Raw genomic sequence first — 21177 nt, forward strand, 5'->3', positions numbered from 1 at the left:
GTCCCTTCTCAGCCACTCACCATCCTGACTTGGATATGTATTGTTTCAGTAAGATTGCCATAGTCCGAGTGAACCATTGGGCTACATTCTCATTAGCGAGACAAAACTGGGCATGAGTTTAACCTGAGGGCCAATGTGTATCGGAAGAAGGTGAAGTTGAGAAGGTGGGACCTTCTGGTGATCTCAGCCAGAGTGGGAATTGAACCTGTCCAATTTTTACAATCTTGGATAATCCCACTCTCCCCTTCCCTTCACACCACTGGCCAATTGTTCATACACTATCAGGACTGCAATGGCACAAAAAAGCAGTAACCACTACATTCTCAACAACAATTAATAGTGGCCCAGCCAACGATGTCCAAGTCCCCTTAATTAATTAATGAAACACACCAAGATTATGGCTGCCAGAAAATTCAGGCACATTTACAAAAAAAGTGTTGAATGTGTCAACATTTGGCAGATATTTTCGGATGGATGGTGTGCATGTTTCGATGGGAAGAGGCGTGACCATTGTTGCAATGGAATTCAGTAACTTGCTGAATGCTAAGTTAAAACCATGCTTTAACCATGATGACATGCATTGAGCAGAGTACAGCACTGGCTGAACTTTCTTTAAAAAGTTTCTGAACTGTGAATTTTTTCAGACAGCACTATCAGGTAGTGGTTACTCCATATAGCAGATCTTAAAATCCCTGCAGTGAAGGGCAGGAATAACTTCTTATAATCCTAAATAATAGTAAAATATGTTGTCAGTCCTTATGTCTCAGACGTAAATATACCACCAGTGATCCAAGATTGGGCAGCGTTTGTGATCGAGAGGTATAAAATATAGTGCCCGTGCCAACAGTGTAGCAAATTGGTTACTATCATTGCAACGAGAGTATGTTGTGCAATCAGGATTGAAGCTGTAATGGTATTTGAAGTGTATAGTTATCTCTGATGTAACTGTCGGATAACACATGTATCAAGAGAGCACAGTAACTTCCAGAGTAAGCAGTTTCACATTCAAATCGACAATGATTGATTACTGTTTATTAAACAACTGATCTGAAGGAGATGGGGAATGAGACCTGGGTCAAGCTCAGAATGATCTGTCTGAGAAGAGTTCGCATTACCCGTCCTGTGGGGATAGACTCACTGCCTGTGCTTTGAAACCTCACTTTCCAGTTGTAAATATTGTCTTCCTAAATTATCTAATGTCATTGTCAACTCATGTTTTCAATGCGATATACACAAAATAAATCATACCTGAGAATATTTCTTAAATGACTGCAAATAATGTAACTGTTTAGTCAACCTAATTGACTCCCTGGATGTTAGAATTAGAACTGGAATTAGATTTTCTTATCACATGCACTCAAGTATAGGAACACCTGAGCACAGTGAAAAGTGCATAAAGTCACCATTTTCTACCACCATCTTGGTTTGGAAACCAAGAAGTTTGCAAAAGTATAGATTCAGTGCCCTTTGTTGGCCATGCACCAGTCGGAATCTGGAGAATGGGGAAACTGCTATCCAGCTAGGGGGAGTTTCCCTATCTGATTCGTGAAAATGTTGTTCTTCCTGGTGATTCATGGTTCAGGCCCCAGTGTATTGGAAGAGAGAAGGTGGAAGCCCCACACTCAAAAAGGAGACAGAAAGCAGAAAGAATAGGCCAGTTAGCTGAACACGTCACAGGGAAATTGTTGGAGGGTATTATTTAACCAGATACACCAGGACACATTGATTAGTTCAAATTAATCTGGCAGAGTCGACATTGCTTGTGATTCGATTGAATTTCTTTGAGGACGTAAAATGATATAACGAAAGTCCAGAGACAATATACTCCTGTTAGGTTGAAAGGTATATTCCTGTTCGATGCAGGGAATGCTGGATGATGAGAGAAATTGAGGTTTTGATGAAGAGAAAGAAGGAAGCATATATCAGGTATAGACGACAGATTGAGTGATTCCTTAGAAGACTATAAAAACAGTAGTAGTATACTTAAAGGGGAACTGAGGATGGCAAAAAGGGAACATGACATAGCTTTGGCAAATAGGGTTAAGGAGATTCTAAAGGGATTCTATAAATACATTAAGGAGAAAAAGGTACAGAGAGAATAGGGCCCCTTAAAGATCACCATATATGTGAAGCACTGCAGGAGATGGGGGAGATATTCAACAAATATTTTACATCAGTATTTACTGTGGAGAAGGGCATGGAAGATCTGGAATGTGGGAAGGTGGCACGGTGGCTCAGTGGCTAGCACTGCCACTTGCAGCACCTGGGACCTGGGTTCGATTCCAGAATTGGACAGACTGCTTGTGTGGACTTTGAACATTCTGCTCGTGTCTGCATGGGTTTCCTCTGAGTGCTCCAAAAATCCAAAGATGTGCACGTTTGGGTAAATTGACAATGCTAAATTGACCATAGTGTTCAGACATGTGCAGGTTAGGGTACATTGGCCATGCTAAATTGCCCATAGTGTTCAGAGATGTGTAGGTTAGGTGCATTAGTCAGTGGGAAATGTAGCATAATAGGCTGGGGATGAGACTGGGTGGATTACTCTTTGAAGGGTCTGTGTGAACTTGTTGGGCCAAACGGCCTGTTTTCACACTGTAGGGATTCTTTGAAATAGATGGGAACATTTTGAGAGAAGTCCATATTTCAGTGGAGGAGATGCTCAATGTCTTGAAATGATAAAAATGGATATATCCCAAGAACCTGATCAGATGTGCTCTAGAACTCTTTGGGAAACTAGGGAAGCGATTGCAGAGTCCTTGCTGAGATATCTAGATCATTGACAGTCACAGGTGAGGTGCTGGAAGACTGGAAACTGCGTCTAACATGGTGCCACTGTTTAAGTAAGGTGGTAAGGAAAAGCTAGGGAACTATAGACCAGTGAGCCTGACATTGGTGGTGGGCAAGTTGTTGGAGGGAATCTTGAGGGACAGGATTTACATGTATTTGGAAAGGCAAGAACTGACTAGGGATAGTTAGCATGTTGTTTGCATGGGAAATCATGTCTCACTAACTCAATTGAGTATTTTGAAGAAGTAACCAAGAGGATTGATGTGGACAGAGTGATGGACGTAATCTATAAGGACTGCAGTAAGGCATTTGACAAGGTTCCTCAAGGTAGACTGATCAGTAAGGTTAGATCTCATGCAACACAGGGAGAATTGGCCATTTGGACACAGAACTGGCTCAAACGTAGAAGACAGAGGGTGGTGGTGGAGGGTTGCCTTTCAAACTGGAGGCCTGTGAACACTGGTGTGCTACAAGGATCAATATTGGGTCCACTGCTTTTTGTCATTTATATAAATGATTTGGTTGTGAACATTAGAGATACAATTAATAAGCTTGTAGATGACACCAAAATTAGAGGTGTAGTGGACAGCAAAAAGGTTACCTCAGCTTACAACGGGATCTTGACTGGATGGGCCAACGGGCTGAGGAGTGGCAGATGGAGTTTAATTTAGATAAATGTCAGGTGCAGCATTTTGGAAGGACAAATCAGAGCAGGACTTATACACTTAATGGTCCCGTCCTGGGGAGTGTTGATGAACAAAGTGACCTTGCAACAGAAGGAGACTTTTATTTTCGAAACATATTCTGGGACTGGATGGGAGGATTTTGTTAGGTGTGTTCAAGAAAACTTTCTCAATCAGCATGTAGATGGTCCTCTGAGAGAAGGGGCAAAACTCAACCTCCTCTTGGGAAATAAGGCAGGGCAAGTGACAGAGACATACATAAAGAAGGAATTACCATAATTCTATTTGTTTTAAAATAGGGATGGAAAAGAATATGCCTGACCTACAAGTTAAAGTTATTTGGAGATGACTGTAGGGTTCATTCACTATCTGAATATTACAGCCTGGAAGTGTGATTAGTAGAGTTTATTTCCCGGTCTTTGGTATTGTATATGAGAATGAGGTTCTGTCTGCACTTAGGTCTCTTTTATTCTTCACATGTTTAATTGATTATATTCATATATGTAATGTTTAATTTGTGTTTGTAATATATCTATAATATTGTATAACTAGTTTTCTATGTGGCATGTCAATTAAACATAACCAGAACTCTTTGAGAATATCTGTTTTCATTAAGTAAGTTGCAAGCCTTCTGAACATGGAACAAACCGACTGGATGTAAAACAGAAAATGCTGCAAAAACTCAGACAGCAGCTGTGAAGAAAAAAGCAAAATGAACATTTCTGGTCAATGACATTTCATAAGGGGAAATGTCTTAGTATTTCCAGGAGTCTCTGTTTTTATTTAAGGTTCACAATATCTGGTGTATAAGCTTTTAAAATTATAATTCTCCGTAAGTTATTATTCAATTGATTGCTGTGGGTTACTACTGAGATACTAACATAGTCCTTTTCGATGTTATAGTCGATGTGACTTGGAGACTGATTTGTACACAGACCAGCTTGGAGAGAACTGGAAATGGGTTCTTTCTCTTTTGCTCTGTTTGAGTGTTAGAATAAAAGTAGGTCACTGGAACGTGGGATTAGAGTGGGACTGAACACTGTCTCTGTCTGAGCCTGTGGGATTGTGAACCTCTGAGAGTGATAACGTACCGACTGTGCGTGAGAAAGATCTACTTGCGCTGCTCCTTGTATTCCAGGTGGAAGGCGGAAGGATGAGCAGAAGGGAAAGTCTATGATGGGGTAGAGGGCAAGAGAAACTTAGATGACAGAGTGACAATCATGACCAAAATGGTGCAAGAATAAGGGTGGGAGTGAAATGGGAGAGAGAAGAAGCAAACCATAGGGTGTGAATGACAGGATCCTCACTAACTGTCAACTGAAAGCAATTAAAACAAAAGAAAATGGTGCCAGAGAAAACAAAGAGAGCTACTCAGTCATTTCCCCATCATTGTTTACAGGATGTACGGTTACTATCAGATTCTGAATGAATTCTATTTGGTTTCTCATCATTAACTTCAGTGTGGTCAGTTACTCTCAGCTTTAAAGTACGTGTTTTAGCAAACAGACATGGACACAAGACGCCAATTGATAGTTTTTACCAGAAAGTCCAACCAGCCCAGTTTCAGTGGGAAGACATGGGGAACTCCCTTCTGTCTGTTGGTGTGGTGGGCCCTCCCGCTCCTTGTTATATTCTGAGAGCTCTGCTTTAAACAAAGACTGCCTGGGTCTGTTGATGAGCATTCCTTGGGCACATGACGAGTCAAAGTGGGGTCAGTCTGCTCTCCCCTGGGTCAGTGACAGTGACACGGTGGGGCCTGTCTGCTCTCCCCTGGGTCAGTGACAGAGGCATAGTGGGGTCAGTCTGCTCTCCCCAGGGTCAGTAGCAGAGGCACAGTGGGGTCAGTCTGCTCTCCCCAGGGTCAGTAACAGAGACACAGTGGGGTCAGTCTGCTCTCCTCTGGGTCAATAACTGAGACATAGTGGGGTCAGTCTGCTCTCCCCTGGTCACTGACAGAGACACTGTGGGGGTCAGTCTGCTCTCCTCTGTGTCAGTGACAGAGAAACAGTGGGATCTATCTGCTCTCCCCAGGGTCAGTAACAGAGATACAATGGAGTGAGTCTTCTCTTCCCTGGGTCAGTGACAGAGACACTGTGGGGTCCGTCTGCTCTCCCTTGGGTCACTGACAGAGAAACAGTGTGGTCAGTCTGCTCTCCCCAGGGTCAGTAGCAGAGACACAGTGGGGTCAGTCTGCTCTCCCCAGGGTCAGTAGCAGAGACACAGTGGGGTAGTCTGCTCTCCCCTGGGTCATTAACAGAGACACAGTGGTGTCAGTCTGCTCTCCCCAGGGTCAGTAGCAGAGACACAGTGGGGTCAGTCTTCTCTCCCCAGGGTCAGTAACAGAGACACAGTGGGGTCACAGGGGCACAGTGGGATCAGTCTGCTCTCCTCTGGGTCAGTGACAGGGGCACAGTGGGATCAGTCTGCTCTCCTCTGGGTCAGTGACAGGGGCACAGTGGGATCAGTCTGCTCTCCTCTGGGTCAGTGACAGGGGCACAGTGGGATCAGTCTGCTCTCCTCTGGGTCAGTGACAGGGGCACAGTGGGATCAGTCTGCTCTCCTCTGGGTCAGTGACAGAGACACAGTGGGGTCAGTCTGCTCTCCTCTTGGTCAGGGAAAGGGACACAGTGGAGTGTGTCTGCTCTCCTCTGGGTCAGTGACAGGGACACAGTGTGGTGTGTCTGCTCTCCTCTGTGTCAGTGACAGGGGCACAGTGGGGTCAGTCTGCTCTCCTCTGGTCAGTGACAGGGACACAGTGGGGTGTGTCTGCTCTCCTCTGGGTCAGTGACAGGGACACAGTGGGAAAAGTGTGGTCCCCTCTGGGTCAGTAACAGACACACAGTGCGATCAGTCTGCTCTCCTCTGGGTCAGTAACAGAGACACAGTGGGGTCAGTCTGCTCTCCCCTGGGTCAGTGACAGAGACACAGTGGGGTCAGTCTGCTCTCCCCGGGTCAGTGACAGAGACACAGTGGGGTCAGCCGGATCTCCTCTGGGTCAGTAACAGAGTCACAGTGGGGTCAGTCTGCTCTCCCCTGGGTCAGTGACAGAGACACAGTCGGGTCAGTCTGCTCACCCCTGGGTCAGTAACGGAGGCACAGTGCTATCAGTCTGCTGTCCCCTGGGTTAGTGACAGAGACACAGTGGGGACAGTCTACTCTCCCCTGGGTCACTGACAGAGACACAGTGGTGTCAGTCTGCTCTCCTCTGGGTCAGTGACAGAGACACAGTGGGATTGTCTGCTCTTCCCTGGGTCAGTAGTAGAGACACAGTGGGATCTGTCTGCTCTCCCCTGAGTCAGTAACAGAGACACAGTGGGGCCTGTCTGCTCTCCCCTGGGTCAGTAACAGAGACACAGTGGGGTTAGTCTGCTCTCCCCAGGGTCAGTAACAGAGTCACAGTGGGATCTGTCTGCTCTCCCCTGAGTCAGTAACAGAGACACAGTGGGGTCTGTCTGCTCTCCCCTGGGTCAGTAACAGAGACACAGTGGGGTCTGTCTGCTTTCGCTGGATCAGTAACAGAGACACAGTGGGGTCTGTCTGCTCTCACTGGGTCAGTAACAGAGACACAGTGGGGTCTGTCTGCTCTCCCCAAGGTCAGTGACAGAGGCACAGTGGCGTCAGTCTGCTCTCCCCAGGGCCAGTAACAGAGGCACAGTGGGGTCAGTCTGCTCTCCCCAGGGTCAGTAACAGAGACACAGTGGGGTCAGTCTGCTCTCCCCTGGGTCAATAACAGAGACATAGTGGGGTCAGTCTGCTCTCCTCTGGTCACTGACAGAGACACTGTGGGGTCAGTCTGCTCTCCCCTGGGTCAGTGACAGACAAACAGTGGGATCTGTCTGCTCTCCCCAGGGTCAGTAACAGAGATACAATGGAGTGAGTCTGCTCTACCCTGGGTCAGTGACAGAGACACTGTGGGGTCAGTCTGCTCTCCCTTGGGTCACTGACAGAGAAACAGTGTGGTCAGTCTGCTCTCCCCAGGGTCAGTGACAGAGACACAGTGGGCTCAGTCTGCTCTCCCCAGGGTCAGTAGTAGAGACACAGTGGGGTAGTCTGCTCTCCCCTGGGTCAGTAACAGAGACACAGTGGTGTCAGTCTGCTCTCCCCAGGGTCAGTAGCAGGGACACAGTGGGGTCAGTCTGCTCTCCCCTGGGTCAGTAACAGAGACACAGTGGGGTCAGTCTTCTCTCCCCAGGGTCAGTAACAGAGACACAGTGGGGTCAGTCTGCTCTCGCTGGATCAGTAACAGAGACACAGTGGGGTCTGTCTGCTCTCCCCAGGGTCAGTAGCAGAGACACAGTGGGGTCAGTCTGCTCTCCCCTGGGTCAGTAACAGAGACACAGTGGTGTCAGTCTGCTCTCCCCTGGGTAAGTAACAGAGACACAGTGGTGTCAGTCTGCTCTCCCCAGGGTCAGTAGCAGAGACACAGTGGGGTCAGTCTGCTCTCCCCAGGATCAGTAGCAGAGACACAGTGGGGTCAGTCTGCTCTCCCCTGGGTCAGTAACAGAGACACTGTGGGGTCAGTCTGCCTCCCCTGGGTCAGTAACAGAGACACAGTGGGGTCAGTCTGCTCTCCCTAGGGTCAGTAACAGAGACACAGTGGGGTCAGTCTGCTCTCCCCTGGGTCAGTAACAGAGACACTGTGGGGTCAGTCTGCTCTCCCCTGGGTCAGTAACAGAGACACAGTGGTGTCAGTCTGCTCTCCCTAGGGTCAGTAACAGAGACACAGTGGGGTCAGTCTGCTCTCCCCTGGGTCAGTAACAGAGACACTGTGGGGTCAGTCTGCTCTCCCCAGGGTCAGTAACAGAGACACTGTGGGGTCAGTGTGGTCTCCACTGAAACAGTAACAGAGGCACAGTGATGTCAGTCTGCTTTCCTGTGTTCTTCCACTGGTGTACAAGTGTGATGATGCCTTTTGTCATGAATGTGAACATGTTGCCAGCCAGCGTCATGCTCTCATGCACTGCGAATGAATCATGGCTGTTCATGTCCCAGTAGAGGCAAATGCAAGCCATTGAGTCATTCCTTCTGGGAGTTTTTTCTTCCCAATGCATTTCCCGTGTTTCGTGGTTTATCCACACTCCCCCGTATGCCATTGTCCGTGGTATCAATTCTGTCATCCAGTTGTGGATGGAAGGCCGTGCACTTTGTGGCCTTTGTATTATACAGTCCATTATTGAAGAAAACTGTTGTGGAAAAGCCAGGGAACTACCCATCAGTGAGCCTGACATCAGTGTTGATAACTTCTGATAAATTAAAAATTATGTACAAAGACATGAAGAAGGAGTGATCATTTACACTTGGCCGGTGATTGAATGCTGAATGTTGGACTTTTTGAGGAGGAGTCATTCTTTGTTCGGTTAAGTGCTTGATTTCTTTTTAATATTTAAATGATCATTCTTCTATGTTTTGCATGCTTCATATTAAATCAGTGGCTAAGGTAAGGTAGTTTCCTTTTATGTTGAAGGTGCATTGATAGCTGCTTCTTTTTCGGCTCAATGTAACTGAGGACAAACAAAAGCTACTGAGTTTGATGATGAGCAGATGTAGAGAAGTGATTTCTCAGCGGGATCAGTCAGATAGATAATTGACTGTCAAGAAAGTTAAGAAGATGGCTCCAAAAGCTCCTGTAGTTATTCCTCTCTCAAACAGATATTTAGTTTTGGTTACTCTTGAAAGAGACAGACTCGCAGAGGAAAATAGAGGTGATCATCAGATCTTTGGCACCATTAAGAAATCTTGTGTAAAACGGGTCTGTCAGGATTTCAAAGAATAAATTTTAACAGGAGAATCTCCTGTCAGGGGCACCGAGAGGAGATTTTGCAGCAGTGAGCGTGAATCTGCGTATTTTCTGATATCAGGGTTAAGGAAGCATATAAGGAACAAGACACTCAGAAATGAGAGGAAGAATTTCTTCACTCGGACTGTTTTGAACCTATAGAATTCTCTCCAGCAGAAAGCTGTTGGAGTGAGTTTGTTAGATATATTCAAGAGGGAGTTGGGCATGCTTTTGCAGTGGAAGGGATCAAGGGGAATGGAAAAAGGTAGCAGTGGGATCCTGATATTGCCTGATCAGCCATGATCATATTGAATGGCGATGCATGCTTGAATGGTCAAACCGCCTAATCTTGCACCTATTTTCCATGTTTTTATATTGTTAAAGGGAGAGTACGACTCCGGAAGTTGCGGTACCCGTTGGTAGGAATGACATAACCAGGGAAAGCATTAAGAGGTTCGGTGGAAGGTTAAGAAACAGAACACCAAAAGTAGTAACTCTGGTTTACTTCTGGTGCCAAGTGCTAATGAGGGAAGGAATTAAAAGCTCGGGCAGATAAATCAACGGCTGAAGAGGGTGGTGCAATGCACAGGGCTTCAGTTTCTTGGATCATCAGGATCACTTCTGGGACAGAAACGACCTGTTCAAAAAGGATGGGCTTCACCTCAACTGTAAAGGGATCCACATCCGAGGGGGCAGATTTTATAGTTCTATTTCCTGAGCCTGTCAATTTTGAGAGGAGGGGTTTGAGGGCTTCCTAAGTTGCAGGGAAAATAGAAAGCTGAGAATGGTTCTAAATCAGAAAGGAGTAAGTTAATTAGAAAAGACAGACAAGAGCAAGTCAGACACAAAGTAACTCTAAAGAATTAAACTGCGATTATGGCTGTCAAAAGTGTGATAACAAGAGTTCAGAAGCATTGTATTCCTGTTCGAGTGAAAGGCAAGGCTGCTAAGATTGGGGAATATTGGATGATAAAGGTATTGAAGTTCTAGTCAGGAATAAAAAAAGTATATTATTTATAGACAACCAGAATGAACTGAATCACTAAGAATATAAAGAATGTAGGGGCATTAATAAGGAGGAAATCAGGAAGGCAAAGAGGAGATAGGAGATAGCCTTGGCAGAGAAGGTTAAAGATAATTCAAAAAGATTCTCCAAGTACATTAAGAGCAAGAGAGCAATTGGAGACAGAGTAGGACCCCTTAAGATTATGTTGTGTTGAACCTTAGGAGATGGGAGAGATATTAAATGAATATTGTACATCTTTTTTTAATGTTGAGAAAGAATTGAAGGGTAGAGAATTGCCAGGAATGGAGGGTTTGAGGAATACGAAGAGACTGGAAAGGCTGGGATTCCTTTTTCACTGGAGCTTTGATGTTGAGGGATGACCTTATTGAGGTTTATAAAATCATGAGAGGCATACATAAGGTGAATGATAAGAGTCTTCTCCCTAGGGCGGGGGGAGGGGGGTGTCACGACTAGAGGGCAAGTTTTTTTAAGGTGAGAGGGGAAACATTTAAAATGGAAATGAGGCACAACTTTTTTACACAGAGAATATTTTGTGTGTGAAATGCACTGCCAGAAAAGGTGGTGGATGCAGGTGCAGTTACAGTGTTTAAAAGAATCTGTGTGACTTCATGAAAAGGAAAGGTTTGGAAATATACGGGCCAAGCACAGGCAGGTGGGACTAGACTAGTTTTGGAATAACATTGGCATAGACAGGTTGGACTGAAGGGACTGTTTCCGCGTTGTCTGCCTTTATGACACTGTGACATTGTGGTAGGCAATCAAAAGATAGGTTTGTCTCTGCACATGCTCACTTTGTTCTCCACCCCAGGAGCTAGGACATGGTGAGAGGAAATGGTATTGTGGATGGATGGAGATACAGGTGGGCGCTTTCATTTACTTTGGGTGTGTAATGGAGGAATGACAGAGAAGGCAGTTCATGAGCGATGAAGCTACACAAAGGAGGACAATTAGACAGAGACCATGGACGGGGGAGGTGCTAAATGTTGGAGACTCCAATTCTTGAGGGCTCCTACAAAATTAGAGAGGAGGAGTTTCAGGATTGAAAGGCAGAAATAGGGAAGGAAAGAAAGAGATGGAAAGAGAGAAGGAGAAGAAAAAACGCAAGAGAGTTGGAAAGAACAAGCACAAAGGGGAAAAGAAGAGTTAAGAGAGAAAAAGACAAAAGGAGAGCCTATCAGTAAAAAAGAGAGAGAGAAAGAGAAAGAGTGAGAAAGACAAAGATTGGAAGAGAGGAGGAGAGGTAGAAAGTGGCAAAGACAGAGGTGAGAAACAGAGAGAAAGAGAGAGACAGAGAGAGAAAATTAGAAAAAATCAGACAGTCACAAACAAGAGTTAAGGAAAGACATGGCGAGATTAAAGATATCATACTCACCAGGCAGGTTAGTCCCAGCTCTCTCAATGGTCTCTCATTTTCCATGTCTCCCATTAGTAACTCCAGGGGTATGCTTTAGGAGGGGCTGATTCAGGGAGGGGATGAGGTTAAAGGGTCAAAACTGGGACTGAGATTCAAACATGACCCAGACTGTCACACACAGAGACAGACAGAAACACACAGGTACTCAGGCCCTGCTCAGTGCACATAGTGCCAGACACTGATTGAAATAGTTCAGGTCTGTCATTCAAAGACCCAGCTCATCCAGTTAGCTCCGTGCATCCTCTACCTGGGGCACACCTCCCTCAGGGATGGACCACAGTCAGACTCGTCTCTGTCGGATGAGGTGTGGTGGTGGGGAGGGAGGAGGTATGAGAGAAAGCAACAATGAAATAGTTTTGGCCAGACTACCTCTGTCTTCTGCTTATCAATTTTCTAACTGTCTTGGAGTAAAGGCTGCATGTATTTTCAAACTGATCAAATTCCTTTTGTCTTTGGGTTTTCCTACTGATCAATATAAAAAATCTCAACTTGTGATTGCCAGGAATCAAACCCAGGTCAGCTGCTCAGAAGGCAGCTATACTCAGCACAGTAGCACCATCAGTATACACTTTAACACAACACAATCCCCAAACATACTTAAAAAGACATTATTCATGATGAATTGAATAGAGTTATGTTGACTCACTGCTAGTGATATCATATCAGGATGATAATAACTTTTATGAAGAGGTAGTTTATAAGGAGCATTTAAATATGAGGGAGAGGTGGATCATTGGAAGATGCAGAGAGGGAGTCCAAATGTCCCTCTGGTTGGGCTTGGATTCCCCACAAAGTATCAGTTGGTTCGTGGAAAGGAACAAATAAAGAAATGGAATGATATCAGTGAATTGAATAGAAACAAAGTAAACTATTGTTGAACATAAATTTGTAATCATATGTCACAGAATCTGTACAGGATATTACCGACACTTTATAATAGAAAGTTATTTCTGTTAACTTTTGCCCAGATGTGTGGATCAAAGAATTCAGTGAGGAAGAGTGGGGAGGATTCTGTCGTTACATTTTCCACTCTGGCCTGCAGTGAAAGATGATCCTTTCCTCCAGGTCATTTAGTTTTGTATCCTTCACTTACTGAGAACTGATTACTTGGGCTGAATGTATTTTTTGTGCATTTATGTGCATATACATCAATGACTTGGAGGAAGGAACAGGCAGTCTGATTTGCAAGCTTGCAGATGACACTAAGATTGGTGGAGTGGCAGATAGTGAGTGGGACTGTCAGAGAATACAACAGAATATAGATAGACTGGAGAGTTGGGCAGAGAAATGGCAGATAGAGTTCAATCTGTGCAAATGCAAAATGTTGCATTGTGGAAGATCCAATTCAACAGCGAACTATACAGTAAATGGAAAAGTCCTGGGAAAAATTGATGTGCAGAGAGATCTGGGTGTTCAGATCCATCGTTCCCTGAAGGTGGCAACGCAGGTCAGTAGAGTGATCAAAAAGGCATAAGGCATGCTTTCCTTTCACCGGACAGGGCACTGAGTACAAGAGTTGGCTGGTCATGTTACAGTTGTGCAGTTTGGTTCGGCCACAGTTGGAATACTGCTTATAGTTCTAGTTGCCACGTTACCGAAAAGATGCAGATACTTTGGAGAGGGTGCAAAGGTGGTTCAACAGGTAAGGAGGGTGCTAGGTATGAAGAGAGGTTGAGTAGATTAGGATTATTTTCATTAGAAAGATGGAAGTTGAGGGGGACCTGATTGCGGTCTACAAAATCATGAGAGGTAAAGACAGGGTGGATAGCAAGAAGCTTTTTTCCCAGAGTGGAGGACTCAATTACTATGAGTCATGAGTTGAAATGGAGAGGGAAAAGACTTAGGGGAGATATGCGTGGAAAGTTCTTTCTTCAGATGGTAGTGAGTGCCTGGAACCTATTACTAGCGGAGGTGGTAGAGGCGAGCATGATAACATCATTTAAGATGTCATTTAGGATATATTTAGATAGATACATGAAGGGGCAGGGAGCAAAGGGATATAGACCCTTAGAAAATAGGTGACAGGTTTAGATAGAGGACCTGGATCGGCGCAGGCTTGGAGGGCTGAAGGGCCTGTAACTGTGCTATAATTTACTTTGTTCTTTGTTCTTTGTCTATTTCCTCTTTCGGTTTTGCTTTTGTTGTTCCGCTTTCTACTAACTGCTGCTCATTGCTAACAGCATTTTACACTACTTTGCTCCTCAATATTTTTTATTTTGTTCCGCAGATGGAGTCATTCCTTGCTTATTAGAAAAGCAGTATTATCATGTCCCTACTACTACTCCTCCTCCTTTCAGTCTATCCGTCATTCCATTATCTGCTGTATCTAATGCTGGCTTTCAGTTACTTGGATTTATTCATCAATTGAATTATTTTTATAACTGGATATTTCACAGTATGCTTTAGCTGATCTCTGAATTGTTTCTGTGTCACCACATAAATAAATGCATTTGTGCAACAACTTAGATTCTGCAGCATAAATGCAGCTTGCATAAAGAGAGAATAAGTAGCGGCATCCAAGGAAATACCAGCATGAAAGGAAAATAAAATATACACCAACCAGAGAAGTATGAAGCTGGCAGATATGGCAAAGAGTAAAATCACATACTTCGTTCTGCTCTCTATCTCTGGGTCATTCCCTATTTTTCTCTGACCTCTCAGGCCCTTACGCACCTTAATGGCCTCGATGACATATCTGACTGTCAGAACGTTGATGAAGAGAATAAAAGTGAATGGTAACATTGGTGTTAAAAAATGTTCAACATACTTAAAACTTTTCCATGGACGGTCATTATAATAACTGGAGCTGGTCTTACAGTACCATGGAACATTGTTGATGATCCTTCGTGTTTTAAATCAAAAGTAATTGGGAATGTTCTTTAAAGAAAAGAAAATACAGATAGTTGCTAGAACCCTCATCGCAGTTTTCTCTGTGCAATACCTAGTCTTCATCTGATAAAAACAAATGGTGACAAATCAATCAAAAGAAAAGGCAGCACTGAACCAGACAGAACAATCAATGGTCCAATGGCTCAACACATAGATAACGCTACAGACAGGAGTGATGTCCAAAAACACGGGGGATAATAATAAAATGGTAATTGGTGAAGTACGACATAAAAAATAATGAACAGTAGGTCAGACGCTGCCATGGACACCAAATAGCGAGTGGTGCAAATTGAAAGACCACACTTGCCCCGAGCTTAGATTATAATCACCAACATACTAACTGTAAGAGAGAGAAAGGAAAGAAAAAGACTTGCAGTTACTATCAAACATTCTCTGTCTGAGCTCAGACTGTAAGTTATAGCACAAAGATAATTGCTGTTCCAAGTCATATGAAGTTTAAAGAATCTGAACCACAACATCAAATTTTCTCTATAAATGAATCATTTGAACTTTTAAACAACACAGGGAAGAGTATTAGCATCAGATTGTTCACAGAAGCATGGTCACATACACAATGTTTTTTTGGAGGGTGGTGTCGGCAGTGGTTGATTTCACCTGCTTGATAGGTTACTGTGTTTGGCTGGAGTTTCCTATAAGATCACAATGTCCACCCAAAGACATCTGGAATCAGTTAGACAGAGAATGGGAGACATGTAACACATTGCAAAATTTCTGTATTCAGTTTTAGAGCCTTCGCAGTTCAGACTGCCTCCAGAATTGTATAGCCATACTATATGAACGATAGTACAGGACATTGAATCACTCCACAGTGTCCAGGAATGGATGCTATCTACTATGTGGATGAACAAATGATCACACATTGAATTCCTCCCTCATGCAAAGAATTGACCATCCTGACAATCTGAACCAGGGAAGTATTCAGCAGTGAACCCGACCACCATATCCCAGGTTGGATATCTACAATCAGAAGAACATCAACATTTCTGAGACACTTCCACCCACCACCTGCCCAAGACTGTGTAGCACAGCCCACCGCCAAATAAAACATACAGCATTGGTCATTGCAACTTCCCATTTTAGAAATCAGACACTTTATCTGGGACGAATCAAAGTTTCCTACCTGGTGCCCAGGCTGACACTGCCAAGTCCTCTCCTCGGCCCCCTCCTTGTGAAGAGAGATTCTCCCTTCCAGATTCAGAGCACATACTGGAGCTAGAAATGCCCATAGTTCAATCAGCATTCTCCATGGAGATCACCAGAATTGTACCACAGCTTGGCATCAGGGACTGTCTCTATGATAGAATCCTAGAAACCCTGAAGTGCAGAAAGAGGTCATTTAGCTCATTAACTCTGCAGCAATCCTCCACAGAACATTCTACCGAAACCCCTCACTCCTCTCTCCACTAACCCCATACCCCACTTCTGTAGTATTTATCATGGCTAGCCATCATGGGGAAGTGATGGCCTTCTGTTAATCCAACAACTCACGTAATGTTCTGGAGATGTAGGTTCGAATCCAGCCATGGAAGATGGTGGAATTTGAATTCAATTAAATAAAAGTCTGGATTTAAGAGTCTAAAGATGGCCATGAATCCATTGCTGATCATTGGGAAAAATCCCATCTGGTTGACTAATGACATTCAGGGAAGGAAACTGCAATCCTTACCTGGTCTGGCCTACGTGACTCCAGACCCACAGCAATGTAATTGACTCCTAGCTGCCCTCTGTGCAATTAGGGATGGGCAACAAATGCTAGTTTAACCAGCAACACCCACATCCATGAATGAATGTTAAACAAAAAAACACACCTAATCTGTACATCTTTGCAATGTGAGTGGAAACAAGAGCAACGCCAAGCAGGAATAGGGACAATGTGCAAACTCCACACAGACAGTCACCTGAGGCTGGAATAGACACCCAGTCCCTTGTGCTGTGAGGGAGCAATCCTAATGACTGTGTGATGGTGCTACCCTTAAATCCCTGTGGATTCAGGCCAGTGCTAAAGATTTGGTGAGACGATGGCCTATTGGTCTTTTCACTGGACTGTTAAAAGAGAGAATGAGGTAATGTTCTGGGAAGTTGGGTTTGACATTCATCATGGCAGTTTGTGGAATTTCAAATCAATAAATATCAGATGTAAACAGTCTAATGATGATGATTAAACATTTGTCATCGTCAGGAAAGAAAAATATCATCTTGCTCACTCCTGTCCTTTAGGGAAGGTCTGGCCCACGAGGGACTTCAGATCCACAACAACCTGGTCAACGTTTACCTGCCGCCTGTACAAATCGGGAAGGGTGGTAAGTGTTGGCCTAGCTAGTGACACCCATATACATTTAATAAATGAAAGAAAATGGAGCTCCACATTCACACCCAACTCACTGCTACAGATGGCTGCTCTCTTTTTCAACCACTCCCAGGGATTTGATATGCCCACACTGAGGCCATTATCACACATATGAAATGATCTACTCCAGATTTGGTCCACTTTTGAAGACAAGGGATCCTCTACTTCATTTAATGTGGTTTACTGGAATAGGGAATATCCCCAACACATCAACCAGTACCCAGCATAGACGACTGAGGCAAAATGATCTGTCTCCTGGCTTTGAGACCAGCAAGAGTTGGGTAACTTATTTGACTTGGAAAAACAAGCTATGATGGCTGGAATAGCTGATGCCCTGAATTCGGCCGAGCCTTGGCACCAACATTCACCCTCTCGCCATGTGCATTTCTGCTGATCTCTGCCATACAGAACGTTCTCTTGGACACTGACCACTCTCGGGTTCAGAGATATCCTTTTGCAGTTTTGGGAATGGGTATTATTTTTAGATGTACTCACGAAATGAGAGCTTCAGTGGCCAGGCCAACGTTTATTGCCCAGCTCTATTCACCTTTGCAACAGTGTGCGTTTGATCCGCATTTGGAAATATCTGCATTTACTGGGGTGCAGGAAGATCCACAGTGATTTTGGAACAGAGTTGCAGCATTTTTAACCAGAAATAGTGATGGAACAACAATATAATTCCAAGTCAGAATGAAATATAACTTGAAAGGGGACTTGCATAGGATGGTGTTTCTATGCATCAGCTGCCCTATTTCTATAGGATCTGGAGGTCATGGGTTTGTGAGGTGCTGCCGAAAGAGACTCAGTGTGTTACTGTTTTGCATCTTGTAGGTGGTATCCATTGCTGGCCATGCATGTCATTGGTGAAGGCAGTGAGTACTGACTGTGGTGATTGGCATGCCATTCAATCAGCTGTTTGTCCTGCAGAATGTGGTGCTTTGTAAGTGTTGCATTCAGTGTTGTATTTGAGCTGCTCTCAGCCAGACAGCTGCCTTGAGCTGTGCTTTCTGGGTGGTGGACATGGATAGGAGAGGCAGGCAGGGAGCTTATTGCTACAGCAATCAGAACGTTTGACATACTCCTGTATCTACAGTACTTATCTGGCTGGACCAGGTCATTTTCTTATCAATGGTTGGCCCAAGTTGTTGACAGCCAGGCATTCAGCGATGTATTATCAAAGCAAACAAATGGGAGATTGGTAGGATGTTACCTTTTGAAGTGGTCATTACCTGGTGCTTGTGGGGTGCGAATGTTACTTGTCAATGATCAACACATTCTAAATGTTATCTTACTGTATATGGACACAAACCCCTTCATGATCTAATGAGTCATAAATGGACGCAGAACGTTGTGCAATCACGAGAAAGCATCTATAATTTTGAAATTATGGTGAAAGGAAGGGCAGAAATGAGGCAGCTACAAATTTTGGATTGAGGATATGACCGTGATGAATTCCTGCAGAGCTGTACGATGGCTGAGATGATTGACCTCCAACAGCCTTCTGCACCTATAGTCAGGATGAAACCAAAGCACGTGGAGAAAACACGCACCAACAGGTTGAAGAACAGCTTCTTCCCTGCCATTATCAGACTAATGAATGGACTCTTTAACTTCAAATAATGTTGATCTTGCGATTGTTGATCGTACTTTGCACACCTACTATGCAGTGTAACCTGTATCCCTCACTCTGTCTAAGCACCCCATGATCTGTGTGTCCTTGTTTGATATTATCTGCCTGTACTGCTCGCAAAACAAACCTTTTCACTGTACTTAAGTACATGTGATCACAATAAATCAAATCAAATGCATGTGATATTTCCACAAATGAGAAACTACAACTGGAGTTCATTATTCAGGGTAACGGGAGAGATTTACATCTATATTAAAACACCATGTTAAATGTACTGTATTCTGTTCTGTTAATACTATGCAATTCTCTCCAACTCAGTTATAAATAATACTCACAATATTGCAGGTACTAAAGTTTGTTATTTTTTGGAACAGACATTTTTCCCTCTTACTTTTAGTAATTTATTTTTATACATAAAACTGTACGGTCCTCATCAAAACCTCTTTCTCCCAAGGAGGACACACATTACAAAGCAAAAAGCAGCCTGCTCTCACTGGAAAAAATAACTGAGGGAAGATTGTGAATTACAGGTTTAAAAATTGTTAATCTAAATCGAACCACATACAGATGTGAAATTGTGTCAAATTTTCCAGCTCTATATTCATCCTTATTAATTTAGATAATAAATTAATGTAGCTATGATCCAGAACTTGTCCTAATCTTGCTGAAAGATTAATCAGTACCAAAAATATAATTTGAGTCAACATAATATGTCTATAGGACATTTTATTGAATTAACATAGCTACTCTTCCATTTAAACTGTATTTAAAAATCAGATTTGTTTATCTCCAATCGGAAATTTGTAAATCTCACAGCAAACATATGCAAACAGCTGTGAAGCTTTTCCCACTTGCAATCCATTGTATAATTACAAATTATATTCACAGCTCAGTAGTGGGTAGGCAGGAATGTAATACAAATGAAGCATTGTATGATACAGATCATTATGGTCCTAGTTCTAACTGTGGGCAGATATTCTATTTAATTTAATTTTCCACAAACAGATAAATTCTATCGTCAGAGATGCTCTTACTTACATAGGGCCACTGTGGCAAGTTGTTCCCCTCCAGTTAATAGCCCCCACTCAGTATAATTTTACTCTGAGAGATGCTCCCACTAACACTTGGACACTAGGTTAATTGTTCCTCTTTGGCAAGAAGCCCACACTTGATACAATTCTCACTGAAAGATGCTCACTGAATCACATTGCTGCTGGAGTCAGGCATTCCTTTCAGGCTATTGACCCACATGCAATACAGTTCTATAGTGAAAGATATTCTCAGTAATACTTGCAAGTGAAGTATTCTTCTCTTACAGCTCCACACTTCCCTTAATGCTGTACCTACAAATACCCAACAAAAGCAAGAACACTTGGTCAGAAGTTCATAATTGAGCAATTACCTGCACTTAGTACAACTCTACAATGACGCATCCTTCCAGCAACATGAGGCCACAGTAATCTGAGGATTCAGCCTGAGCTTCGTGATCCCCATCCAGTACAGTTCCACAATCAGTAATCCCTTTGTTCAGAGTGATTCCTGGAGATCTGGATCAACAGTACGCCACATTCCAATCAATCTCAGTTAAGGAATTACACCACAGAGTTAGTTTGGAAATGTTAACAATGTAGATTAATATCACACATCTGGAACCTGTACTGCCCCAGTCTTGTGCCCATTAAGTTAAGGGTTAAATGTGGCCAAGCACGGTAATGATTCAGCATTCAGACAACACCCCACATCAGTGAGTCGGATGCTCTGGGGAAGTAAAGACTGAACATCAAACGATGAATTAAAAACTCTAAGACAGCCCATCACAGAATGCTACTGCCGCAGAACACTCAGTCTTCTGTGCTGTACTAACATCTTACATTATGGAAATAACTGATAGTTTCTGAATCTTACAAAGTCTTATCAGCGATCAAATCAAATTCGTTTGATGCTTTGCCACTCAGCACTGAATTTACAGCATTTCAGAATTGATGAAACAGGATGTCAGTGCGTCAAAGAGTTTGATCCACTATGTTACTCCCCTGCTGTAAAACACACTATCCCAGATATGTCGCAGCCAGCAGTGTTGATGCAGCAACCCTGACATTTGTAATGTACTGTAGGAATGTTTAGTTTGGTGCTATCATTACTGCAAGCATGTATAAACTTCTGAGTGCTAGCTGGCAACAGCAAATCCCTTCATTACTACCTCACTCCCTCCCCAACACTCTCAATCACCACAAAACAGTCTTGCGGGATGGTTACTCAACACCTCAGTGTTACCTCCAGTAAACCACCTCACCCTGATACAGCGATTCGATCAAGCTGAAACATTTCATCCCAGTAGAAGGAGCTGAACATCCTGAACTGCCCTGTGTGGGGTCAGCTCCCTGAATGGGCCATCCTTAACCAGGCCAGGGTCCAATCATGAACGACTTTCCAAAAAGTGAAAGTAGGTGAGCAGTCATTCCCATTGCCCTCTGCTTTCCAGTCATCAAGAGTGCAAGGAAGAGGTGACAAAATTTCCAAGAGGCAGTTCACTCAAATTGATCAGTACGATCTGAAGCTGCATCAATGTAACCACAGCAAGTCACATTACAACTGTTGGA

General features: G+C 43.7%; 1 protein-coding gene across 1 annotated transcript in view; it reads right to left on the reverse strand.

Moving 5' to 3' along the window:
* Positions 1 to 19683, reverse strand: part of LOC122544413 (glycine-rich cell wall structural protein 1.8-like) — a 356495-nt gene extending 336812 nt beyond the window's left edge. The window contains exons 1-2 of the mRNA XM_043683661.1: positions 19616 to 19683; positions 15721 to 15914 (exon numbers count right to left, since the gene is read on the reverse strand). Coding sequence (XP_043539596.1) covers positions 15721 to 15826 — 106 coding nt within the window. The 5' untranslated portion in view covers positions 15827 to 15914; positions 19616 to 19683. The remainder of the gene's footprint in view (positions 1 to 15720; positions 15915 to 19615) is intronic.
* Positions 19684 to 21177: the final 1494 nt, after the last annotated feature.

Source organism: Chiloscyllium plagiosum, chromosome 48 (assembly GCF_004010195.1).
Source record: "Chiloscyllium plagiosum isolate BGI_BamShark_2017 chromosome 48, ASM401019v2, whole genome shotgun sequence".
Taxonomy (NCBI): Eukaryota; Metazoa; Chordata; class Chondrichthyes; order Orectolobiformes; family Hemiscylliidae; genus Chiloscyllium; species Chiloscyllium plagiosum.